The 27,850-nt window shown below is 36.9% G+C and overlaps 1 protein-coding gene across 1 annotated transcript in view; it reads right to left on the bottom strand.

Moving 5' to 3' along the window:
- TNKS2 (tankyrase 2) overlaps positions 1-27,850 on the bottom strand; it is a 69,627-nt gene that overhangs the window by 21,548 nt on the left and 20,229 nt on the right. The window contains exons 4-18 of the mRNA XM_044240096.1: positions 27,431-27,467; positions 27,187-27,262; positions 26,721-26,815; positions 25,031-25,097; positions 21,720-21,906; positions 20,634-20,755; positions 17,720-17,811; positions 17,546-17,624; positions 14,410-14,581; positions 10,731-10,810; positions 6,584-6,729; positions 5,514-5,679; positions 4,346-4,565; positions 1,546-1,655; positions 641-829 (exon numbers count right to left, since the gene is read on the bottom strand). Of these exons, the coding sequence (XP_044096031.1) occupies positions 641-829; positions 1,546-1,655; positions 4,346-4,565; positions 5,514-5,679; positions 6,584-6,729; positions 10,731-10,810; positions 14,410-14,581; positions 17,546-17,624; positions 17,720-17,811; positions 20,634-20,755; positions 21,720-21,906; positions 25,031-25,097; positions 26,721-26,815; positions 27,187-27,262; positions 27,431-27,467 (1,838 nt within the window). The remainder of the gene's footprint in view (positions 1-640; positions 830-1,545; positions 1,656-4,345; positions 4,566-5,513; positions 5,680-6,583; positions 6,730-10,730; positions 10,811-14,409; positions 14,582-17,545; positions 17,625-17,719; positions 17,812-20,633; positions 20,756-21,719; positions 21,907-25,030; positions 25,098-26,720; positions 26,816-27,186; positions 27,263-27,430; positions 27,468-27,850) is intronic.

Here is a 27,850-nt window from a genome sequence, read left to right as displayed (position 1 = left end):
CTAGAAGCCTTGTGGCTACACCCTGAGGGCAATGTCTCTGGCTGGGAAAGTTCATCAAGACCTCTATGTCCTATATGACTCTGCACAGTATGCATCGTTAACAGCCTTCACTGAGGGCCTGCACCTGTTTTGTTTCCCAGCAACTAATTTAAGCAGCTATACCATGTACTTTTTTCCTAAAGATTTTATTTTTAAGTAATCTCTACCCCCCAAAATGGGACCTTTTTTCCTATTTTCAAAAGCACTCGGAATACAATAACTGATTGATAATCCTATTATTTACATATTATATTTTAACACTAAAGAAGTCCTAAGTTTAAATTGGGCTAAAAAAACAGATTTAGCCACATTCACCAGGAAGACTTTTTAAAAAAAGATTTTATTTATTTATTTGACAGAGAGAGAGATCACAAGTAGGCAGAGAGGCAGACAAAGAGAGAGAGGGGGAAGCAGGCTCCCTGCTGAGCACAGAGCCTGATGCAGGGCTTGATCCCAGGACCCTGGGATCATGACCTGAGCCGAAGGCAGAGGCTTAAACCACTGAGCCACCCAAGCGCCCCAAGGAAGACATTTTATACATACCAAGTGAACTTTAAAAAGTCAGAAAAGCACTGAGATTTTTCAAAAGTCCATCACTTACTGAAACTAAATCTAAAGGCGTTTGTCCTTCCTGATTTTTAAGAGTAGGGTCAGCTCCATGGGCCAACAATAAAGCACAAAGCTGTGTTCGTCCCTTTTGTGCTGCTTCATGCAAAGGTGTGAAAGCCCATTTGTCCGTGGCATTGACACATGCGTTATACTTTATTAGTAAAGCTGCTACATCTACATGCTGTAAAAGAAAATACTCCTGTTACAGTCTAAAATATCATCACATTTTAGTTCCTAAAAAGAAACTAGCTATATACCTGTTTTCCATATTTTCAAACCTACTCTGGAAAGGAGAAGAAAAATTGTGTTTCTCCCCAACACCATAATTTATGGAGAGTTGATTAAAAATTACAGAAGGCATTTTAATAAACATGAGAAATTATTAAATATTTAAGAATTCTACATAGGACGGGAACTAAATAAATAAATACAACTTAAACAATTTCTCATTTATTCAAGTGTTATAACTGCTGAACATCAATTTATAATCCAGCAACCTTTCTCAGTTATTCCAACTATACTACTGAATATGATCAATACTGATTGTAACATTCAGGGCTCTTACGAACTCAGGAACAATGCATCTGAATCTCTACAGAGACTCCTAGAAGTGCTAGTGGTTTCCTGGCACCAACAAAGAAACAAAACCATCAACATCTCACTGAAAACAGGAGGTGCTAAAGAAGGTAATACAGTGAATGACAGATGTGCTGCATGTCACACAACTCACTTACAACAGATTCAGAATTGAGACTTGGACATTATTTAATCTCTTTAGTCCTCATATTTACTCCTCTATAAAAATGAGAAAGTCCAACTAAATGCCCTTTGAACTGCAATACTGACTTCCACTTAAAAAATTTCAGAGATTTTAAAAGGTAATGTGAAAGAACTTACCCCATAAGATGCCGCATTATGTAAAGGAATAAGTCCTCCTTTGTCCTGGGCATTCACATCAGCTCCATGTTGCAACAAATACTCTGCAACCTCTAAATTATTATAACCAGCTAATTTAGAAAAGAAGTACAATTACTTTCACTTGTTATTTATAGACAATGACATCTATATATCTGTATAAAAAGCACATATATTCTTAAAAAAAGAGAGAGAGAGGTTTTATAGAAATCTGATTATTCCCCAGAGTCTATTAAAAATTTAGCTTAAGGAAAAAACTGTCCACTGGTCTCAAGTTGGAAGCTTTCAGTGATGCCACTCACTCATTTCAGAAACTCTCAAAAGTTAAAACTGATCGATTTCCTTGTACCTTTCCTTCTAAAGTCTTCTACCAAAGTCCCTGGCTTTATTGTTGTTATATGCAACTTCCTAAACTCAGGTACGTGGTCTCAAGGACTACAAGTAAAAGGCATTCAAGTATATAAAAACCAAGTTAGGAACACAAGTGGTCGGCAGAGTAGGAGGCCGCACAAGTAAAAGGCATTCAAGTATATAAAAACCAAGTTAGGAACACAAGTGGTCGGCAGAGTAGGAGGCCGCACACCAGCATTTTCCCAGAAGGACACAAAGACATGCTTTTTGTAGAGAGAGATCTTAGGGATATACATCTCTGCAAGTATGGCAGCAAAATCTAATGTTAAAGCCATGAAATAAAACTTGGTATATTATAAATGTGCCATAACCTCTTAGCTGTCATCTTGGGAATTGTCAGCTATCTTGGTACAGTCTTATGATAAAAGTATATTTTATCTGATGCGTAATCACAGATTGAGAGCAAATCTAGAACTTAACTTTGTCAACATAAAACGAGCTACCACGTGAAACTTTAAAACAGTTCAAAATATTTTTCACATTTATTTTCTTGTAGTTTTTATTCTTATGCTTAAGGATTTAAAGTCAAAAAATTCAGTAAGATCAAGGAGGGAAAACAAAACCAAAGAACTATCATTAGCTAAGTATTACAACGAATCCCCAAGTCCTTCCAGGTCTCAAGGTGTAATACTGCACAAGGGGGCAGAAATTTTTCTACATACAACCTATTTACCACTTACAAAGACAACATGGATTTATACATATATATTTTTCAAGATTTTTATTTGAGAGGAAGAGAGAGAGAACAGAGAGGAAGCAGAGGGAAGGAGCAGAGGAGAGGGAGAGGGAGAAGGAGGCTCCACGTTGAGCATGGGGTCCAACATGGGGCTCGATCCCAGGACCCTGGGCTGAAGACAGACGCTTAACCAACTGAGCTACCCAGGCACCTGACAACATGGGTTTAAATAGTAATTATTAAACGTTCTAGAGAAGCTACCATAAAGATACAGAAAAGCTACTGTAAATAAATATACACAGCATTATTCAAATATACACAGGTCACATCCTGTCTGCATAGATGAGAAACTCCTGATTGCCAGTGGAAGTAAAAGCCTTTTTTTACCATGTTAATATGTGGTTACCGCTTTCAAAATTCTCTAAAAGACATACGGAGTAATTCTTTTCCTGGGACAGTGGGTGAAAATTTAAAAATACAAATCACACATCACCAAAATTATCTTTTAAATACTAGGAACATACTTTGTTATTCACACTATAAGACTAAAATAAACGGGAAAAAAAAGAGAAGGGTAGACTTCCATCTCCCATATTACACAAAGTGGCAGAAACACCTGCATTACTTTCTCTATTTACTTTTTTTCTTTTTAAACTCTATGTATTTAGATAAACTTGTATGAGTCAAATTATGTCTACAATGTAACACCACTGAAGTATTAGCTGTAAGCTCAGTGATTTTAATGGCCCACTCCCTAGCATTTTCAATGCAGCTAAAGAAACTGAACTGAAATGCTGTGCATTTGCACTGAAAATAAATAAATAAATAAATAAATAAAAGGTGCACTGTGTCAATTTCACGAGTGAAGCTTATAAAAATGTTATGTACTCAACTGTTTCCCAAATTCTTGTATTGGCTGTCACTATTTTAGCATGTGACTTCGTAATAGGAGATAAAATCTTTAAAGATGTAATGAAGTTAAAATGAGGCTGTTAGTGAAGGTCCTAATCGCATCTGACTGGTGCCCTTATAAAAGATTAGGACGAACAGTGAGAGACACGAAACACGTGCATACAACTTTGACAAAAGGCCAAGTCACAATACAGTTAGAAAGTGGCCATCTGCAGGCCGAGAAGAGAGGCATCAGGAGAAACCAATGCTGCCAATGCCTTTATCTCCAACAACTGGGAGAAAAGAATCTTCTGTTACGTCACCGGGTCTGTGGTACCTTGTTACAGCAGACCTAATGAATGAATATAACAACTCTGGCAATAGGTTTATGTGACCTTAGAAAGCCTTAAGACTTTTTTTCTGCTTTAATGAATGGCTGTCATCAAAAGAATGGAAAGCTTTAACTTTCCATGAGGAAGGCTCGCTGAAGCACGCTGATTTTTCAAGTTTCTGTAGCCAAAACTCACTCAAGGAAAAAGGATTTAAAACTATGGTGACTGGAATAGAGATTCTAAAGCACTACAGTGACTGGCAGATTCTCCTTCCATTGTTCTTACTGCGGCAATGCACCAGTACTAAAGTGAACACGAAACATAGCTGGCCTCTACGAACACACTCAGGTGTAATGGTAGCATTAGGAAATATTTGAACTGCATCTTCTCAGTTTACTTTCAGGAAATATTTTACTCTTGTAAAATGAACCTCAGATGTTGAGCTTAACCCTGTGAAACTTCGATCACTTACCTGCTAAATGTAAAGGGGTTGAATGTCGGCCTTGGGTATCACGGCAATTTACATTATCAGGAGAAGACAACTTCTTTACTCTGGCCAAACAACCCTTCTTGGCAGCATCTAACAAAGCTGCATCTCCCCTAAGTAGATCCTGGATATCCGTATCTCCATCTTTAACAAGATCCAAAGGGGTATTTCCATCCCTGTTTTTCTTTGTAGGGTCTGCACCATGCTGAGCATGTGAAAAACAAAGAGGAACTTGCTTAAGATTGCCCTTAGTCTATGAGAAAATAGTTAATGGAACTACAGCAAACAACCCTATTTTATACTGGGAGATGCTACCTTAAAGGTTAACATGTTTGTTGTATTTAATATAGTACACAGAAAATTCTAATAAAAAGAATACAGAGGCAGTTAAACATTATTGGGCTTTTATAATGCAACTTATTTATTATCATTATTATTCTTGTATCTTAAAGTAGGCTCCATTCCCAGTGTGGGCCTTGAACTCATGACCCTGAGACAAGCATTGCATGTTCTACCCACTGAGCCAGCCAAGAGCCCCTATAATGCAATTCAGTAAAAATTTAAACTACATTCAAAATAAGGCAGAATTTCATGAACAACTTATTTTCATAATCCCTGAGATAAAGTATAAATTTAGCTATTTCTTTTTTTAAAAAAATTTAATGTATTTCTTATTAAGAAAGCACTATGCCCAATGTTGGCTTGCACTCATGACCCCAAGATCAAGAGTTGCATGAGCTACTGACTAAGTGAGCCAAGTACCCTAACTTTTGTTTTTACTGTAAAATATCTACACGGATACCTGAATTAAACTAGTATTATCAATTTTATTGGTGCCAAATTAAATCTGGCTTATAAATTACATAACCTATCAAATATTTTGAGGTTAAAGAAGTATATAGGAAAAATCAGGATAATAATCAGGTAACTGTTACTTGATGATAGCTGGCTTTATACAATAATAAATCTATGTGTGGTAAACATCCCCACAGAGTAAAATGAAGTGTTCGTGGCATTTATTCTGAAATCTAGATTGAGAATTATATAGCTTTGCTTCATACCCCTTTACCAGTTTAAGTTTATATTGAAAGTTATTAGAAATATAATAAACATCTAGTAATAAATCAGGTCCAGAGTAAGTACATAAATATACCTGGAGCAGGAGTTTGCAAATTTCGTATTTTCCTTTTGCTGCAGCTTCATGTAAAGGTGTAAATTTCCATAAATCAGCTACATTAACTACTGCTCCATGCTTAACAAGAAGTTCTGCAACTTCATAATGTCCGTAAGAACATGCATTGTGCAAAGGTACAAGTCCTCTGAAATGAAAAATTACATAAGCAATGCATCACAAAGATATGTTTAATTTAGATAATTGCATATAGCTGATAAATTTCTTCAGCTGCGTAAGGGATCACACTGCTTGTATTTTATAGAACCTAAATCTACTGAAACAGAAATGGAATTATTTTTGGAGGGCGTGGGGAGGAAAATTTAAAAATATAAACATTTTTCTTTTTTTCTTTTTGGTGGGAGCAATAGTAAAATGATAGTACAAAGCTCCGGAAGAGGGAGGGGACCTGAGAGGGCTGCCTGAAAAGTATTTTAAATTGTAGAGAACATAACAAACACCTATAGACTCAATCTAGAATTGAGGTGTGTGCGTCTATTTTAAAGATTTTATTTATTTATTTAGAGAGCAAGCACATACGGGAGCCGGAGGGGTGGTGGGGTAGGGGGTTAAGGAGGGAGGTTGTAGGGAGAGAAAAAAATCTCAAGCAGACTCTGAGTGGAGCTTGATTCTCCGACCCCCAGATCATGACCTGAGCTGAAACCAAGAGTCAGCTGCTTAACCAACTAAGCCACCCAGGGACTCCAAGAATTGTCTATCTTTAAAGAAAAATGATTTTAAGATAAACTGGAAGAATTCAAATCTCCTCAGTGCAAACTGAAAAAAATTTATTATATTGAAAATCAATCACACTAATCTCCTTAGTTATTATAAGATTATAAGGCATGATGCAAGTAAGTCTATATAAAGGCTAATCATCATAAAGTGTTAACTGAAACCAAGAAGCGACATTTAAGCCAGTGTTAGGTAACAGACCTGCCCGAAAACAAAAGAGCCACAACTACCATAAAATTATTAAAAAAATGTTTTCCCAGATTTTCCTAAGAAGGTCAGATGAAGGAAAAGGGGCCATGGCAATCACTGGTACTTGCCCTTTGTCTTTGGCATGCACGTCAGCTCCGTGCTGCAGCAGGTACTCCACCACAGACACCCTGTTGTAGCCAGCTGCGAAATGCAGCGGCGTAGACTGACGCCCTTCAATGTCTCTGCAGTTGACACTCTGGACAGTACACAGTTTCTGCAGGATGGAACACAGTATACATGTGACACTACATATTCTGATAGGTTTTCATTCATTTAGTAGAAATTTCAAACGTCTGACTGAATTTGTCTCATTAAAACAGTATTCTTAGAAATAACTTATTCTTAGTTCACTCTGTCATTTATTGGGAATCCCTGTGGTCCTCTTATCTATGTATCATCTTTTGCTAAAGCTAGTGGGTAAATTTTACCATTACTACTACTACTATTTACATAAAGGTAATCTAAAGCACCGATTATTGGCAATCCTAACTTCCATTTTGTGACAAATGCAAGTAGAGGTAAGCTGGATCCTGGGGTTTGTTAAGAATGCAGAATCTCAGAACCCCATCTACTGAGTCAGAATCTGCATTTTAACAAGGTTCCTAGATGATCTGTAAGCACCTTAAAGTTTAAAAAGTTTTGCTCTACGTCAGCAGTTCTCAAATGTTCCTGTGCACTGGGTCCTGCCTCTAGATTTTCCAATTTAGTGTGTCTGGGGCGGGGCCTGAAAACTTGCATTTCTTTTTTTTTTTTTTTTGAAAACCTGCATTTCTTTCTTTTTTTTTTTTTTTTAAAGATTTTATTTATTTATTTGACAGAGAGAGATCACAAGTAGGCAGAGAGGCAGGCAGAGAGATAGAGGAGGAAGCAGGCTCCCTGCTGAGCAGAGAGCCAGATGCGGGACTCGATCCCAGGATCCTGAGATCATGACCTGAGCCGAAGGCAGCGGCTTAATCCACTGAGCCACCCAGGCGCCCGAAAACCTGCATTTCTTTCTTTTTTTTTTTTTTTAAAAGATTTTATTTATTTATTTGACAGAGAGAGATCACAAGCAGGCAGAGAGGCAGGCAGAGAGAGAGGAAGGGAAGCAGGCTCCCTGCTGAGCAGAGAGCCCGATGCGGGACTCGATCCCAGGACCCTGAGATCATGACCTGAGCCAAAGGCAGCGGCTTAACCCACTGAGCCATCCAGGCGCCCCGAAAACCTGCATTTCTAACAAGTTCCTAGGTAATGCTCATAATCAAGAACTAGACTTATGATCCTTGGGAAAACTAAAAAAATAGTAAAATACTTCTTTGTGTTCTGTGGTCTAGATGAGGAAGACTGGCTGAGAAAAGCTTTAAGAGTAACACTTTTATTCATGCTTGTATGAAAAGTACAAATGTTTGGGGGAAAAAAAGAAACATAAATAATAAATCATGGTGCTCAAAAAAAGTTTAAGGACTATCCATATTAGAAAGACTTTTTACTATTCTACCATACCCTATCCCTTAGGGATACCCTAAGCTAATAAATCAATGGAGGAAGAGATCTGTGGGTTTAACCTCAAGGGTTTTAATTACTGGACTGATAAAGCTTTCTTATGCTTCCCAAACAAGAGGCTGTTAGGTATATGGACTCAAGGTCCCATTTCAGACAGTATTTTATGGCTTTGAAGAAGGGCTCTAGGTAGGAATGAGGGGTTTTTTTTTTTTTTTAAGATTTTATTTATTTGAGAGAAAGAATGAGAGAGAGCACGTGTGCACATGAAAGGGGGGAGGGTCAGAAGGAGCAGCAGACTCCATGCTGAGCAGGGAGGCCAATCTGGGACTCACTTGATCTGATCACCAGACTCTGGGATCATGACCTGAGCTGAAGGCAGTCACTTAACCTACTCAGCCACCCAGGCGCCCTAGGAATGAATATTTTTCATACAAGTGCCAAGTGCTACTACTCACTTTACTCCCCACTTCCCAGTTTAGTTCTGTGTACTCAGAGACAAGTTTTCTAATACTTAGTAAGAAGTATCTAGCCTGATGGATCTCCACTAAACACCACATAATTAATTAAGTGTTCACTGGGTAATACGCAGATGTTACTGTCCCAGTAATTCACACCAAGCCTCCTGTCTATAGACAGGTAACAGCTACAAAGGTTGTGAAGATAAACTACTATCAAGTGAAATTTTTTTTTTAAGATTTTATTTTTGGGCAATCACACCCAAGGTGGGGCTTGAAACCACAACCCTGAAATCAAGAGTCATCTGCCCCACCAACTGAGCCAGCCAGGTGCCTCGCCACCAAGTGATTTTAAAAGTAGGGGTAAGTGAAGATGGCCAGATACTTACTCACAGAGAATGAAGAGAGAAAGGATGGGCTTCTTCAATCCATTACTGGGCATTATTTTGTTCTGTAAATCCCAATTCCTGCCCCCAGCTCTTCTCTTCTATCTATTTCTTCCTCTAGACTCCTTTTACCTTTTTTTTTTTTTTTTAAAGATTCTATTTATTTATTTGACAGACAAAGATCACAAGTAGGCAGAGAGGCAGACAGAGAGAGAGGAAGAGAAGCAGGCTCCCTGCTGAGCAGAGAACCTGACGTGGGCTTGACATGACCTGAGCCAAAGGCAAAGACTTTAACCCACTGAGCCACGCAGGCGCCCCTGGACTCCTTTTATCTTTATGAAAACAAAGTCTAGCCAATATTATATATACTGAATATAGCTTTATGCTCTTTAACATATGTAAGCACATGAACATTTGAAAATTTTACCCCCTCAACAAAAAATCAGCTAGTTGACCTTTAACTAACTGCCTTTAATTTTTAAATCAATTTTCCAGAAAAAAAAAAAAAATCAACTCATTTCTTTTAACTTAAGTGACTTGTTTTTCCACAAGTCAGTAATACTTAGTAATAGAAACCAAATTCTCTTTCCAGTATCTTATTAACCTTCCACTTAAGGGAATGAAAATATAAATATAAAACATGTCAAACAATAAGATTCCATTATAATGGTGTTTTTTTTTTTGAAAAATTTAATTATTAAAAAATAAAATCTTAAATTACTTGGAGATGACTGTACTATCTACAGAGATAAAGCAGAAAAGATCACACTGACTTTTAAATCAACTTCCTGAAATCTCTTTATTTAAAAGGACAGTGATGTGTTTCTTCAAAGCTCAAGTTCAGATGAGACCAACATATTTCGTTCTCTGAAAATCTAAAATTGACTTTATGTCATTTGTCTGTTCAGGACTGAGGACACCAAACAAAAATAATAGTGAAACTTCTTCATGTAGCTACTTCTGTCACAAATTTATAAATTTAGATTTTTATAAAACTTATTGCATGTCACTGTTCCCTTAAATAGGATGAGCACTGTTTTTGAAAAAGTCTAGGAGCAAGAGGGGCAGGGGTGGGAGAATATAACAAAGATTTTTTCTCTCTGATAGCTTTGGGAATTAAAAGTAACATTAGAATAAAGTGGAAAAAACCCCAAAACCCCCAAACCCCAGTGCATTACTCAAGAATTATTTCATTCATAAAACATGTTAATTTTTTTAATCTATGTTAGTTTAATGGAAAAGTAGTCTTGCTCTTTCAAAATGTAAAGCTTCTGAGTTATTTACTGGGATATACAACTTCTGTAGGTAACAGAAATATCTGGTACAGGCATTAAGACACTACATATGACTCTATGGTAAAAAGTAAAGGAAAATCTGAGGAAGGGTTATTCTATGGAGGACAACCATGGGGATGGGCCATGTAAGAGCTGAAGTTGGCTAGATGAACTGAAGATTATTAGGAGACAGTGGCTCTGAAAAATGGCAACACAGTGGTAGAGAGGGCAAAGAAATGAAACCAGAAGAAAGACACTGACACAGTGACACTGTTTAGTTGTTCTTGGTCCCTTTCCTGTTGTATGTGTCATATGTAAATAAATGACAATAATTTGATATCTTATTCTTTTAAAAGGACAAATCGGTTCTTTAAATGAAATTTATTTCCATAAACATGCACTTTATTTAAATCTGTGATTGTCAGGTATTTACTGAGATGCATGTGAAAAGTTTCTTTGCTAACAAAGATTCTTACTTGTGGAGAACTAGAGTATCATTATTAACCTTTTAAAACAAGGAACATATAAGTAACTAGGCTCTTCATTACAACAATACAGATTCATTAAACACTGCAAATAAAAATCTAAAATTAACAAAAATGCAAGATCATATCTTACTTTTACAGTTTCTACATCGCCAGCCTTTGCAGCTTCCAGCAATTGTCTGTCTGCTTCTGAATTACCTAATGGGATGCCTTCTAAAAAGAGAGAAGGAAAGAGTGATTAAAACTCCCACAGAGAAGGCAGGACTAAGCTTTAAGAGAGGCATTTATCTTCAAGTTCTCTTATAGTTTGGTAGATTATATAGTAAATCTCCATGGTAGTAGAGGAAAACCAGAAAAACCAGAGGAAAGCCTTAAAAATTTTTGTGAGACAAAAAGAAGTTTTTCTGGGAGGAAACATTTCATGTATATACATATAAGTAAGCAAAATGTATGGAAATGTGAATAATAAATATGATTAAAACAATATAATGGAATATAAAACAGATGAAAGAAAAAAAAGAGGATCCATTACTTCTCAAATTGGCATGTTCTACAACCAAGGCCACTGGACGGTGGAAGTTTTAAATTAGGAGACCAATAGCCAGAGACCTAACCATGGTGCTGCCCTTAACTAGCTATGTGAACTGGGTCAAGGGGCCTCAGATTTTTTCAGTTCTAAAAAGAGAAAAGATGGACTAGAAGATAACTAAAGTCATTTTCAGGTCTGAAATTGTTTCATAGCTCATTTAAAATTTCACAGGAAAGGAAGAAAACATGTACCTTTGTATCTTAGAACAAAATAAACTCCAATGGATTAAAGACTTAAGGGTAAAAAAATTAAAATTTAAAAATACTAAAAGAAAATGTAAGTGACTATTTTTATATACTTGGAATAAAAAAGCATCTCAGAGTAAGTACACTGAAGGCAGAACCAATATTGATTTGGAAGAATATGTCAGGCAATTAACATAACATTGAACAAAGTTATAAGGCAAATAAAAAATGGAAAAAATACTGCAACATGTATCTTAAAAATGCAAATTAAAATAATGAGATCCTGGGTTTTTCTTTTGCATCCATTAGTGGTCAAAGAGGAAATGGGGGAGCTACAATGACAGTATTTCTATACTTCATGTTTAAAAAAAAAAAAGCATCTATTACTTCTCAAGTTCATACACACACATTCACCAACGGAAAGATTAAGAAATCAGAATACCCAGTTCTGACAAACAGGTCTTGTCATATGCTGTTAGCAGGAGTGTAAAATGGTACTTAACAACCTTTCTAAAAGATGATTTATCAATTACATGTTAATCCGTTGATGTGGAAATTCTACTTCGACAATTTACCCTAAGAAACTAGGTGGAGGGGATGCTTGGGTAGCTCAGTCAGTTAAGAGCCTGCCTTCAGCTCAGGTCACAATCCCACGATCCTGGGATCAAGTCCTGTTTTGGGCTCTCTGCTCAGTGGAGAGCCTGCTTCTCCCTCTCCCTCTGCTGCTCCCCCTGCTTGTGCTCTAACACTAGCAGGAAAGGTTAAGAAATCACACTTATATGTAGAAGAATGAAACTCGACCATTCTCTTACACCGTACACAAAGATCAACTCAAAATGGATAAAAGACCTCAACGTGAGACAGGAATCTATCAGAATCTTAGAGGAGAACATAGGCAGTAATCTCTTCGATATCAGCCACAGCAACTTCTTTCAAGATACGTCTCCAAAGGCAAAGGAAACAAAAGCGAAAATAGACTTCTGGGACTTCATCAAAATCAAAAGCTTCTGCACAGCAAAGGAAACAGTCAAAAAAACAAAGAGGCAACCCACGGAATGGGAGAAGATATTTGCAAATGACAGTACAGACAAAAGGTTGATATCCAGGATCTATAATGAACTCCTCAAACTCAACCCACACGAAACAGACAAACACATCAAAAAATGGGCAGAAGATATGAACAGACACTTCTCCAATCAAGAAATACAAATGGCTATCAGACACATGAAAAAATGCTCATCATCATTAGCCCTCAGGGAGATTCAAATTAAAACCACATTGAGATATCACCTTACACCAGTTAGAATGGCCAAAATTAACAAAACAGGAAACAACATGTGTTGGAGAGGATGTGGAGAAAGGGGAACCCTCTTACACTGTTGGTGGGAATGCAAGTTGGTGCAGCCTCTTTGGAGAACAGTGTGGAGATTCCTCAAGAAATTAAAAATAGAGCTTCCCTACGACCCTGCAATTGCACTCCTGGGTATTTACCCCAAAGATACAGATGTCGTGAAAAGAAGGGCCATCTGTACCCCAATGTTTATAGCAGCAATGGCCACAGTCGCCAAACTATGGAAAGAACCAAGATGCCCTTCAACGGATGAATGGATAAGGAAGATGTGGTCCATATACACTATGGAGTATTATGCCTCCATCAGAAAGGACGAATATCCAACTTTTGTAGCAACATGGACGGGACTGGAAGAGATTATGCTGAGTGAAATCAGTCAAGCAGAGAGAGTCAATTATCATATGGTTTCACTCATTTGTGGAGCATAACCAATAGCATGGAGGACAAGGGGCGTTAGAGAGTAGTAGGGAATTTGGGTAAATTGGAAGGGGAGGTGAACCATGAGAGACTATGGACTCTGAAAAACAGTCTGAGGGGTTTGAAGTGGCGGGGGGGTGGGAGGTTGGGGTACCAGGTGGTGGGTATTATAGAGGGCACAGCTTGCATGGAGCACTGGGTGTGGTGAAAAAATAATGAATACTGTTTTTCTGAAAATAAATAAATTGGGAAAAAAAAAAAAAAAAAAAAAAAAAAAAAAGAAATCACACTTAGCAAAAAACTAGTAAATGTCCATCACAAGGCAACTGAATAGGATTAACACTGACACCCCAAAACTGACACTGAAACAAATGTGCAGTACATGAGGAACTAAAGGGAATCTGAAAGTCTTGTAGTTTAGTTCAGTTTTGGCAGTTCCCAGGTTGTTTTGTCAACCTGCCTTCACCTATTCAGTGTTTTTCTCAAAAGGTAGTTTCTAGATCATAGGCATAATGACCGTCAAAGATGACTGTTAAAGATACAAGAGGCTTGATCTGTTGTATTTCTTCTCATTTGAGTTTTCAGGTATCAAAGTCACTTTAAAATTAGACCAGATTTCTAGGGTGAAATGTATAACCTATGTGAAATGTATAGATACTTGATCTAAAATATTTAAAAATATAATAAATATGCTCATATTCAATAGTTAAATGTTTTAGTAAGTCAAATAATGGATTACCTTGTACAAAAACTCTACATGCCTCATAATATAAAGGACCTAAAGAAACTGTGAAGAGGCAGGGCCAGTCTTTATCGAGTTATTACTTATCATTATGGATGCTCAACTGAGATACCTTTTTGTGTTTTCCTGTCTTAAAAAAAAAAAAAGCAACTATTACATCTTAAACACTTTCTAGATACAAACTTAAGAGCCAACTATTAAGAGAAATTGAGCAGATAATGCTTCTGGAACAAAATCACAGTAAGACTTAATGACATTTGGAACACTGAGTATAATGAATTAAGAAGTAATAGCCAAATACTCCACATTTTCTTTTTATTACCAACTTCTACATTACTATGTGACAAAATTTATTTTTATTTTTGAAGTTTTATGTATTTAAGCATCTCTACACCCGAAGTGGGGCTCAAAGTCACAACCCTGAAATCAAGAGTTGCATGCTCTTCTGACTGAGCCAGCCAGGCACCCCTGTGTGAAAAAACCGAAAGGATAATTTTGAAAAGCTGACTTCATGAAAGCATGGACTACCTTGAAGAAGCTGCTGCACGTTTTCATTTCCCATCTGTAAGGCAGTAAAGCCCTGAAGGGATATGATGCTGGGATCGCACCCATAGCTCAGGAGTAGGCGGCAGGTTTGCAGATGACCACAGTGTGCAGCTCTGTGCAGAGAAGTCTGACCGAGGTTATCCAGAGCATTCACCTTAACAATGCAGAAAAAGCTAAAATTAGCCTGAAGCCTCAAAATGTAAAACCATCTCATCATGTATTTAACACTTGCTACTAATTTAAAAATCCCAATTATTTTCTCATGAAGTCTATTTTCCAGTGCCAAAACAAGTGTTTTTGCTTCAATCTAGAACATAAATTCACAAGCTCATAAAAGCTGGTATCAGAAGAGATCCTTTGAGTTAAAAGCAGGAAATCTGAGTAACAGTTGTGTTTGGCATTATAGTATTAGTATAATTTACTGCATTTAGAGGTAGACATTGTGTAAGAAAGCTTAATCCATGTTTTTATGGATCTCTAAGGTCCAGAAATGTGGAGACTAACCCCAAGACAGGCAACAGTAACAAAGCCGGAGACTAAATTAGCATTAAAACATTTATTCCTACTGGCTTAATCTTCGATTTTTATCATGTAAAATACAATCCCTATAGATAAATACATCATGGTCTATACACACAACAAAATACTTTTGAGCAATAAAAAGGAACAAATGATTGGTATATGAACGAATCTCCAAAATATACAGAGGAGAAAGCCTTATAGAAGAGTATGCATTGTACAATTTCATAGACATGAGGGCCTAGAACAGGCAAATTTATCTACACAGGAAATAAATGAAATGGCTATTGCATCTAGGGGTGGCGATTGCCTTGGATGGGCTCCTTCTTTAACTTCTATACCTTGATGAGTTTTGGCAACACACGTGTATACATTAGTCAAACTTCAGGAGATGTACATTTAAGATTTGTGCATTTCACTGCATGTAAGTTCTGCACTCCCAAAAAATCTGTAAATAAATTCTGGCCTCTAGATGATGCCTATATGGAAATATTTAGGGAGAAGTGTATAGCAATTTGCAAATACTTTGAAATGTGTAACATGTATGTGTACATTTATGGGTTGATAAAGGAGAAACTGATGGATATGTAATAAAATACAGTAAAAACAAGGGTCCCTGGGTAGCTCAGTTGGCTAAGTGACTGCCTTCAGCTCAGGTCATGATCCAGGAGTCCTGGGATCAAGCCCCACATCAGGCTCTCCGCTCCATGGAAAGTCTGTTTCTCCCTCTGACCTCCCCACTCATGCTCTCTCACCATCTGTCTGTCTCTCTCTCAAATAAATAAATAAAATCTTAAAAAAATAATGAAGAAAAATGTTAACTCCCCCATCTCATCTTCACCTGCACCCTTCCCCACCAGTGTAATCTGAGACATAGTCCAATTCATATTCATGGAACTGAAGAATACTTGAACAGCAATGTAGTAAGACTTTCTCAGAGAAACCAAAACTGGATTATAAATTGCTTATCTCCATGCTTATGGAACTTGAAAACTGATCTAAAACGATGAGGACAATTAATCTACTTATTCACATGCCAAAACTCACTGAAATGGGAAATACATCCACTTGAAAACTTTATTTGGGTACCACTTTGTGTTAAGATCAGGGTGACAAACTTCTTCTGGTTTGCCTGGGACTTTCCTGGTTTCAGTACTAATAGTTCTGTGTTTCTGGAAGTCCCTCTGTTCCTGGACAAACCTGGATGGTTGGCCCCACTAGTCAGGACTGTCTGAGGGAGTTTCACGACTCACATTTAGTATGTATTCAGATATTCTAGTAATGTACCACATGTATGAAAAAAGCAATCAATGAAAAGTTATAGAACAGACAGACAAGATAGGCCAAGCAGTCGAGCAGAATAAACTTTATTTTATTCAATAATTTACAATAGGAAAGACTGAGATTACACATTATCAAGTAATCCCCCCCGTATCAAAAAGAAATGAGGACACTGAGAGGAAACACAAAGAAAAAGCTGTAGAAAGAATTCTAAGTGCTTCCTTGAGTGGGATACCAAGGAAGGACAAATCAGCAAACTATTCTGCAAAGCATATTTAGGGAAGAGCCTTGGTGTCACCCAAGGGCTAAGGGTCTTACTCCTTTCTTTTCCCTTCATTCACAGCAGTTCCATTCTTGGTTACGTTATGAATTTCTACTAAAGATTTTGTTTGGAAAAGGCAAGAATCTGTGGCTAAAAACTGTGAGAACTGTTGCATTTGGTGACTGTCATCTCTTCCAATGTGGGATGCCATGTGTATTTTTTACTAAGTGGTATTTTTCAAAGTTCCTGGGTAAGAAATGATGATTTCTAGCCTGATGAAAACACAATTCGGGGCTGCTGGGTGGCTCAGTGGGTTAAAGCCTCTGCCTTCGGGTCAGGTCATGATCCCAAGGTCCTGGGATCAAGCCCCAAATCTGGCTCTCTGCTCAGCAGGGAGCCTGCTTCCCTTCCTCTCTCTCTGCCTATCTCTCTGCCTACTTGTGATCTCTGTCTGTCAAATAAATAAAAATCTTAAAAAAAAAATAATTATTCCAAGAATAAAATGCTTTGTATACAAATGCCAACTAAAGAACACTGACTTCACAGTATGGGGAATTGTTTTCAGTCAAATTATTTAAATAATTTATTTCCTTCTGTTCCAAGTCCTTCGGTTTAGTCATAGAAATAACAGAGTAAGACAGACTGTGGCCGAGGTAAACAACAAGAGTTACCATGGTAGCCAAGCAACAGAAGATATGAGCGAGAAAAGACTGGAGATGACTGGTCATAAAAAGTGGGTCTCTAGCTGAGGATATTCTGAAGAGTATTCTGTTAGAAAAAGAACTTAAAGATAACCCGACTGGTGGGGTGTGGGTAAAAGGAATGGAGAAGGAAGGATATATAGGAAGAATTTTTTTTTTTTTTTGGAGTAAATCCTTCCTTAGGCTTTCTAGCAAAAAGTGAGATAAAGAAAAGTATCTGCTAGACTATTTTAAAGTATAAGAGGAAAAAAGTAATACTTATGAGAGAGTAAGCAGTTTAGGAAGCCAGGAGTTTCATTTGCTGAACAGAAAATAACTCATTGGATTACCAAAGATTACCAAAAAGGAAGTATACCTTTGCTTCATGTTTCACCACTACTTCAACAACGTCATTATGAGCTTTCTCAGATGCCACGTGGAGAGGAGTCAAGAATCTTAAAAAGAAAAAGTAATAAATCAGCCAACAATGTATTTTCAAAAAAAAAAAAAAAAAAAAGTGTCAATTTTTAATTACTAAAAGTAGACTTACTCTTTAGTCTTTTCATTGATGTTTGCTCCTTTTCTTAGCAACAGTTCACATATTTGCTTTCTTTTGGGGTATGGAGATGCGGCAGCACAATGCTAGATAATTTAAATTGCAGTATTAATCAAAGACTATACATAACTAATTTTTACTTAAGAACAATTGTGTTTCTAATCAAGAGCTAAGAAGTTATTTAACCTCTTTGTTTTTCTGACCTGACTTTGCTATTCAAAGACTTTCTACTGGATAGAACGTACAACAATTATCAAATTCTGGCCCAGCCTGCAAATCCTATTTATCAGATATGTTGACTAAATATTCTGATCAAGTTTTATAGTTGCCCTGTATCTTTGAAAAAGCCACTACTGATGTAATGAAAATTTAAATTAACATCATGAACACTCCTTTAAATGCTATTCCCACATAGCATGGTTTCTATGTTCTTTTTAAAAGTTTAATTAATAAAACACTCCTAAGGTTGGAGTTTCTTTTTTTTTTTAAAAAAGATTTTATTTATCCATTTGACAGAGAGAGATCACAAGCAGACAGAGAGGCAGGCAGAGAGGGAGATAGAGGGAAGCAGGCTCCCTGCTGAGCAGAGAGCCCGATGCGGGACTCAATCCCAGGACCCCGAGATCATGACCTGAGCCGAAGGCAGTGGCTTAACCCACTGAGCCACCCAGGCGCCCAAGGTTGGAGTTTCTTTACATCAAGTAGTAAGACAGTCATCAGCTCTGGATGCTGCCTGGTAACAGCACAGGTCAAACAGCTGACAAGATTAGTATTTACTTCTTTCTCAACGAGTTGCTCAAACAGAGTAAGGAGCTTCGATTACCTGTTTGTCAAAATCAATGGGAGAAGATGATACACTCTAAGTTGGAGTCTGCAGCATCTATATCTATGATATATCAAAGAGGAAAGGAGACAGGAGGTAGGGATTTCCTAGTTATAACCCTAGAATGTATCTCATGATCATGTCCCAAATCTTTGCTCCCCAATATTGAGGATGATAATAATTTACATCAGGTGTTCAATAAATGTCTGGATGCATGAATGACTATATCAATGTAAAAATACGAAGTTAAATCGAAAGCTTGAGAATTCATGGGATAAAAGTTCTGGATAACTGCCAAACTAAGTTGTTCTATACATCTAAATACACAGTACATATGAAACCTGTTCTTATTTTAACCTGTTGTTAACTATAAAGCTTATCTGATCTTCATGACTTTGCCTCAGATTCATTCTTCACTGTGGCTGCTGTCACCAAAATAATTCCTTTGCCCTCAATAAAACCATTTCTAACAGGTAAACATAGCTACTTTGGTATGTTGAGAGTAATCATCCCAGGACATCTATCAGGATAGCACACAGAATGGAAATCGTTTATTTCCAAGATTTCTTGATCATGTCCATTTCAAAACTGCAATTTTACTCCTCTGTGCCCCATCGTGGGGCAGGGCCCATGATCTCTGGAAACCTGAAGACAATGCCCCTGCACCACAACTATCCACCAACACTTAACTCCTAGTGTATTTTAAGATTAATAACAAAAATAGGTTGTTTAATAGCAAAATATTTAAGGGGAGATAATATGCAGTATTAGCTTTTCAGGCCAGAAAATTTTCTTCTCAGTCTTTCTTAATTTCTCTGCACCATCTTGATAATGTTATGATTTTTTTTTTTTGATAATGTTATGATTTTAAATTTGCACTAGCATTTCTTATTAGTCTGAAGCTTTGCTCTTCTTTTTTTACTTGGATTTTTTTTTTACAACTTATATTAGCAAAAAGGCTTAGTATGTTTTATACATAGTTTTGACATAACCTTCACATAGTTCACATCCTGGCATAAGAAAGAAAATTAACCAATAACCAAGAAAATGAATTACCTACAAAATATTAGGTAACTAAGACTGTGAGTTAAATTTGCCCTGAAACACACTGGTTTATTTAGGGTCCTCTTCCCTGACCCAAAGCACATTTTGCAATTCATACAGCAGAACTGATTTTGTTCCTTTTAAACTGCTATTTGGGGCACCTGCGTGGCTCAACTGGTTAAGTGTTGCCTTTGGTTCAGGTCATGATCCCGGGATACTGAGACTGAGCCCTGCACTGGGTTCCCTGCTCAGTGAGAAGCCTACCTCTCCCCCCACTCCCTACCCCTCATGCTCACGTGCTTTCTCTGTCTCATAAATAAATAAAAATCTTTCTAAAAAATTGGTGTTTCTAATGTAGTCTCCGATTACTCCATTGCCTTCCTACCTTCCATCACTTTATCCTCATTAGCTCTCATTCTTTTCTCACTGCTTTTCCATAGACTATCCAATTTTCATCTACTTTGTTACAGCTTTGTTACAGTAACATAACAGAAGTGTTATTACCTCTAATGGGGAAGTAGCCTCAAATCACACAGAAACTTTATTTACACAGTACAGAGGGTATATATACAGACTTCAGACTAATTTTGAAAAAAATTATAATACTGGAAGGAAAACCAAGTTGTTTTTAGATGGATGACAGGATTATTTTTCATTACTTTCAGTGGGTTTGAAATTCTCAATCACAAGCATTTATAATTTTTATAAGGAAATAATATGTACTATTACAATAATAAAAAAGCTACACATAACATACACCAGTATATGAATAAAGTCTTTTTTTTTCCTGGAAGGATACTCAAATGAGTAACAGTATTGTCTTTTGAGGGGGGGTGAGGTTGTCTATTTTCCTGTACTGTTTGGCCTTTTTAAAAAAATGTATGTTCAGGCATTAATTTTTTAAAAAATAGATTTTCAAAAACAATTCTATTACTAGCAGGACATTATGTTACTGTGTATCATCAATAGAAGTAGGACGTTATGATTAGCTCAACATGTTTTTGGTTACTGCATCTTTAAAACTTTAATCTGAAACATTACCAATGCAGTTTCATGTGTTTGAGGATGCTTAAAATTCACCATTTCCAGAGAGAGATGTTTTTTGATTCGTGTTACGTCAGCTTCCCGTGCAGCCTGCAGCAGTGAGTGGCCTTTAAACTCATCTAGATGAAAAAAAAGCATATAGATCTGCATGAGAATTATCAAATTGATGAGACTTACCTAATAAAAGATACTTAGTGTTTTTGAAATTATTTTCAAAATTATCTACCAAAATATTTAGATAGAAGCTCTAAAGATATTCTCCAAATATAACCCCCCAGAAGAGAGACAGTGCTATACCAGTTTCCCCCTCAGTTATGACATAATTCATCCCTAAATGTATACATAGATTTAGCCCATGGCCAACTCAGGGTCTATTTTGGTCTGTAGGAATCTGGAGTACTGCAATCTATTACCAGACCAGAGAGCTCTGAGACGGTTCGTGCCCTAACATCATGGTGGTAGATGAACCAAAAACTGAGTATTTCCAAGAGCCACCTACTACTGATGAACAAATGAAAGAGTATTTTCTCAAGATTTCTCTTTAATTCATCAGATTTGTGAAACCACCCATTTTCCTTTACTGTTCCAGAGTTAACACGAATTTAATACAAGTTTCCTATTTATGTACAGCAATATTACATCTGAACTAGGTGGCTGTTTCTCACTACATTTACTTCAGTTATAGACAGAAAACCATAGAACTGCCAAATATCAAAGAATATTAGATGGTTAGGATCTGGGGTCCATGTTTAAAAGACGGCAATCCTACAAACGACGAGGCAGATTAATAAGAAACTCACACCAAGTACAGGAACAAAACCCTGAAATTCACTTTTCAAAAGCATACAATCTCATTGAACTTCACTTGAAAAATCAAGTACAAATATATTTTCTTTTCATAGCATCTCAAGAGTAGAATGAGTAGAAACCTCCAGATGACTAAATATGCTAGTAAGAACAATAGATACCCATGTGTAAGGAAAATTTTCCATTACTTAAAAATTTCTAAAAACAAATGAGAACGAATTTTTAGTTTGTTGCTATCTTAATATCCTAGTTGAACATTCATCATTTTATACTCACATGATAATCTTTCTTTTAACTGCGGTGTGGGAGCCAAGTCTATAGCACTTTTATTATGACAATTCAGCAGTGTTGGATCTGCACCGTAACTTAGGAGAAGAGAACATACTTCAACCCTGTTTTTTGAAGCTGCCTCATGAAGAGGAGTGAATTGCCACAAGTCCATTGCATTTACACAGGCACCATGCTGAGGGGTTGTGGGGGGGAGGGTAAAGCATATAGTTAGTGTTCAACTTTTTAAAAGAATTCAGTATTAGTACTGTGTAATTTAACATCATGCAAGCTTAACCAGGCTATATCCTCAAAGTCCATCCACTTTTTAAACCTATTATTTCAGAAATTCATTTTTTTCCCCATGGAAAACCAGTAGCTGGTTGCTAGGCTTATGTATAAGGCCTTTAACTTAACTCTTTTATTGTTAAAAATAGCTTAAGAATGAAGCTTTAGATTTAACTTGCATCTTTTCTAATTTTTAAGTTTTTCCCTTTTTTGATGTATAATTTACATATAGTAAAACAGTTCTTCAAAGTGAATAGTTTGAAGAGTTGTGACAAATATATATCTTTATCTATCTGGATCTCCATGATACCATCACCCAATTCAAGATAGAGTATACTTTCATTACCCTAGAATGTTCCCTCATGCTCCTTTTATAGATAATCCATGCCCCCACTCTGTTAGCACCATATATTAGATTTATATGCTCTTGAACTTTACAAAAATAGAATAACTCAGTAGTACTTTTGTGTCTACCTTCATTCACACACAATGTTTCTGAGTTTCATTCATGTTGTTGTATCAATACTTTTTATTGCTGAGTAGCATTCCATTGTATTGATGGACCATAACTTACTTATCCACCATCCTCTTGATGGGCATTTGGACTACTGCTAATTTTTTACTATTCTCTTTACTATTATTTACTATTTTACTATTTACTAATAAGGTGTTATGAACATTCATCCATAAGTTTCTTTATGGATACATGCTATGTCCCTAGGAATGGAATTGCTGGATGGATGATACAGGTTTGCTTTTTTATTAGAAACTAACAAATAGTTTTATTTTTTTTTTTAAGATTTTATTTATTTATTTTACAGAGAGAGATCACAAGCAGACAGAGAGGCAGGCAGCAGAGAGAGAGAGTGGGAAGCAGGCTCTCTGCTGAGCAGAGAGCCCGGCGTGGGGCTCGATCCTAGGACCCTGAGATCATGACCTGAGCTGAAGGCAGAGGCTTAACCCACTGAGCCACCCAGGTGCCCCGACAAATAGTCTTCTAAAGTGGCTTTATTATTATTATTTTTAAAAAGTGGCTCTATTATTTTTGCACTGCCATCAGCAATATTTGAGTTCTACTGTTCCCCCATCCTTGTTAATACTTGGTATTGTCAGTCTTTTTAATTTTAGCCATTTCCAAGTACTGGAGTTGGATAGACCACAAAAGTCATTCTAATTTAATCTCTCATCTCTCATAATCCCTTCCTAAAGCATTCCTGCAGATGGGAAATGAGCTACTCAATCTTTCACTACTTTCAATGATGGGAAACTTAATTCTCAACTAACATGACTTTTCATAATTACTAGATTAACTTGTCTTATTAGGAATTCTCTTCTCCATTAAATTAAATATGTATTTTTAAAAATATTTTATTTATTTATTTGACAGAGATCACAAGTAGGCAGAGAGGCAGGCGGGGCGAGAGGAAGTAGGCTCTCTGCTGAGCAGAGAGCCTGATGCGGGGCTTGGTCCCAGGCCTCTGATATCATGACCTGAGCTGAAGGCAGAGGCTTAACCCACTGAGCCACCCAGGTGCCCCTAAATATGTATTTTAAACTTCGATCTACTGCTCTTCTTTGGAGCAAAAGAGATCAATATTTTTGGCAATACCTAAAAGCAACTCTTATGTTTCTCTTTTTGAGTTTTAACACCTTCAGCTCCTTCACTCATTTTTTTCATCAGATGGTTTCTAGATTTCCTTTTACCCTCATGGCCCTCAGCTAAATATACTTCAGCTTCAAAGCTCCATTAAAGAAATTACTGAGTGCCTAGAATAACAGTCTCGATGTAGTCTGACTGAGGAAAGTACACTGCATCTGTTGTTAACATTTGCTTTTGACACTATACTTCTACTACTAGCATAAAATCATGTTAGTTTTCTAAGCAAGCACATCATAATTTCTACAGTGTCCAGGTCATGAAAAGCAGTTAAGAGAATGTTTGCAGTTAAATGCCAGCTTCTGCTAGCCAACTGTTTAGCAAGGGCTGCCAAGTGACTTAGTGTTCCCTACACCTTCTGCCTGTATTCTGTCTCTATCTACTTGGCTAATCTAGACACTCCTCTGAGCTTCAGTGCTCTGGTAACTGTAACTTCACCTTAGCTAATCTCTATACATATGACCTCTAGTCAGCCTGCCAGTCTTATTTATGGAACATCAGGTCTTAGGAAAACATCATTGTCTGTAGGTCCCAATGCAATCTGCCTCATATTTCACTTTTACCTACAATAATATTCCAAATGTTCTGTTGAATTCAAGAATCAGTTTCACAGTAAGAAAAGCATTATTGCTGCAGATGTGTGATGTTGCAGCCTATACATTTAAGAAGGCCTATGGGATACTCAGAGTATCTAATCGTTAAAGTTATTTCTGTGGGGAAGTATCCTGTGGTAGTACATGCCAAAATCAAGCATGGAGGCATTGAGAACAAATATCCTACCATGATGGCTGCTGCTAGAATGAGGACAAGTATTAAAAGGGGCAGAATGGTACAGAGTAAGAGGTGCCTAAGGAATGTGGTCAAATATATGTAAGGGACTGGGGGACAAAAGGAAATAGCTATGGGTAACATCCTTCTATCTCCTCCTCTGAAGAATATGTATCTTCTATTTTTAACCAACAGGGAGCAAAAAAAGTTTGTTTTCAGTCCTTGGAAGTTGAGAACAACTTCCTGGGAACAAGAGCCTCCCAGCATCCTGTGGGAAGTGCAGCTGACCAAATGAGCCTGCTGCAACCTAATATCTGAATCACTAAAAACTGCTTCCTGATATTTTCAAGAATTTTAAAGCTTCACTGTTAGCCACAAATTACAGATTCATTTAAGGTGGTATTCACAAGATGACAGTGCTATTTTTATACTTAAAATCTTAAGGTATCTTAAAAATCTCAAAGCAGTTGAATGTTGACCCATCAATCACCTACATCTTAGAATGGTTATACATACTCCTCTATACCCTCCAAGCACTAAAAACAGTCAATAGGTATATATTTCAAGAGATTTTATATAATTCTGAGAAAAACAGAAGAGAACTAACCTTGACCAGAAGCTCAGTTACTTCATAATGACCATAAGAACAGGCATTGTGTAAGGGTACCAGATCACTACAATATGAGGGAGGGGGTGGGGGGGGAGGTGAGAAGAAGCTTACATTATTATAGATTCCCTACAGGTTTAGTTCATTTAATTTTAATTAACTTTAAATTTACACTGAGATTTAAATAACAAGTGGCTTTTGTGATCCTCTAGTAGAAATGCACAGAATTTAACAGTTCTAAAAACTCTAACTTCCACATCTCTTCTACATCCACCTTTTTTTTCTCCAAGGCTACTGCCATGCCTTTATTATTTCTTCCTGTACTATTCAAACAACCCCTATTTCAATTTCTCTTCCAAACTGTAGCCAGATTTTTCTAAAAGTAAATCTGATGTAGAATTTTTTTTTTTTTTTAAGAGGGGGAGACAGACAGAGGGTGAGGGGCAGGAAAAAAATCTCAAGCAGACTCCAATGCCTAGTGTGGAGCCCCATGTGGGGCTTGATCCCACAACTGTGAGCCAAAATCAAGAGTTGGACACTTAACCGACTGAACCACCCAGGTGCCCCTATTGTAGTTACTCCTTGTTTTAATGTCCTTCACTGATTCTTTCTTGCTTCTGAAAACTGGTTCCAACTGCTTAGCTTGGCATGCAATGGTGTGACCCTCTGGAGCCTTACTCTTCAGTAATGGTATGCTCAACCACATGAAGCTCCTATGCCTCTGGGCATACAGATTTCCCTCCCTCCTGGCTTGCTTCTACAATCTTTTCGTAACTCACTAGGTATCAGTCAATCAGCTTCAGAAACTGAAATGTAGTTATCTTTTTATTCCTCTCTCTCTCCTCACATCCAGTCAACAAATCTTACCCATTCTTACACTATAATATCTTTTACACTGTGTCTTCATTTCCATTCCTCTGCAACATATCATTATGCCTGAACCCCTACAGTGATTACTCTCACTGCTCTTTGATCTCTGCTCCTTCTCTCCAAACTACCTTACACACTGCTGCCAGAATGTGTTCCCTAGAACTCCTCTTAAAAAAAAAAAAAATCTTTCTCCTGCTTAAGATCTTTCAATAGCTACTGTGGCTCATACTGTGAATCCCTCAGACTAGAATACCAAGTCTTCTAAAACCTGGTTCTTACCTACTTCTCCAATCCTAACCTTCATTCCTCCCCTGTGTAAACCGTCTGCTTCAGCCACACTGGTCTAGTCACTGTTTCTTAAATATGCTGTAATACCTGCTTTAGCACATCCCCTCACACAACTTCTCTTCCATGATGTTTCCTAAACTCTCTGCTTTCCTGAGCTGAGTCCAGGTCAAGTATCACCTCCTCCTGAAGGATTTTCTACCAGTACAGCCATCACTGAGAGTTTCCTCCTGGGAACTCCTACCCTACTATCTCTATTATCACCTCATATTTAGTAGAGAACTTATATTGTTAGGTATCTTTTCATGCTTCCTAAAGTATAGTTTAAGCCCTATGAGTTGTGCCTTTAAGGTTTTAAATTCTTTGTGTCCTCAGAACACAATTTTAATTCTCTGTGTCCTCAGAACAATCTGCATATTGTAAAAGCTCCATAATGTTTATGCTGCTTAGCAAGAGGATTTTTATAAGGTTACAGAGATGATTATAAAGACTGTAACATTTAAGATATCCTCATTTGTTTCCAATGCTTACTTACCCTTTATCTTTAGCATGGACATCAGCTCCATGTTGAAGTAATAGCTGTACAATTTTTACTCTGTTGTATCCTGCTGCCAAATGCAATGGAGTTGACTGAAATATTAATCAGACAAATGAATGAAATTACAATAACAGCTTAAAAAAACCCCATATAACACCAGAAATTTAAAAAACAAACAAACAAACAAACAACCCTTTACATTTTCATAGTTATCAACTGGTTTTACAAAATCCAACATATTTAGAATGAAGGCATAGTATAGAAGTTTTAAAGTTTATTACTATAAATAGGAAGCAAACTAAATGTTTATTACCAATAAAGTTTTACTTAAGTTTAAGAATTAATCCAAATTACTGCTTATATGAAAGTATTAGCATTCTCACCAAAATATTTTAGTTTTTAGTAAGACAAATATATTTTCATGTTACCAGGAGGATGAACACAAGCTTAGTTGCAAAAGTACCTTTCTGCCATCACTTGCATGACAGTTGACATTTAATGGTGTCAGCAGAGCCATCATTTTTTCTTCATTGCCACTCCTAGCACACACAAAAAAAGTGTTAGTAATTTATATTCTTCATCAGATCCTATCTGGAGACATATATGAGATCAAACAAAAATTCATTCTCTCTTGAAAGTTTGCTTGTTACTTAAAAAAATTAATGATAAAGTTATTCATGATACTTATTTATAATACTAGTACACACCTGGCACTTTCCAAAAGTTCATCTTTCTTATATTCACCTGTGAATTCGGGGGAAAAATGAAAAAAAAAAAAAATTAATCACAAAAGCATTAACAGCTTCATGCAAAAAGTTCCTCATGAACTGTATTTAAAGTAGATAAATCTGGAAATAAGTTTCCAATGAACAGAAACTGATTAACAGAATACCATGCAGTTTAAAAATATTTATATGAACATGGAATATATTTGTTATGAAAGTAAAAAAAATAAAGCGAGGGGGGTGGGTGCCTGGGTGGCTCAGTGGGTTAAGCCTCTGCCTCCGGCTCAGGTCATGGTGTCAGGATATTGGGATCATCCAGTCCCGAGGCATGGAGCCTGCTTCCCCTTCTCCCTGCCTGCCTCTCTGCCTACTTGTGATCTCTCTCTCTCTCTCTGTCAAATA

The sequence above is a fragment of the Neovison vison genome, chromosome 2 (genome assembly GCF_020171115.1).
Source record: "Neovison vison isolate M4711 chromosome 2, ASM_NN_V1, whole genome shotgun sequence".
Taxonomy (NCBI): domain Eukaryota; kingdom Metazoa; phylum Chordata; class Mammalia; order Carnivora; family Mustelidae; genus Neogale; species Neogale vison.
This window is presented reverse-complemented; position numbering and strand designations above follow the sequence as displayed.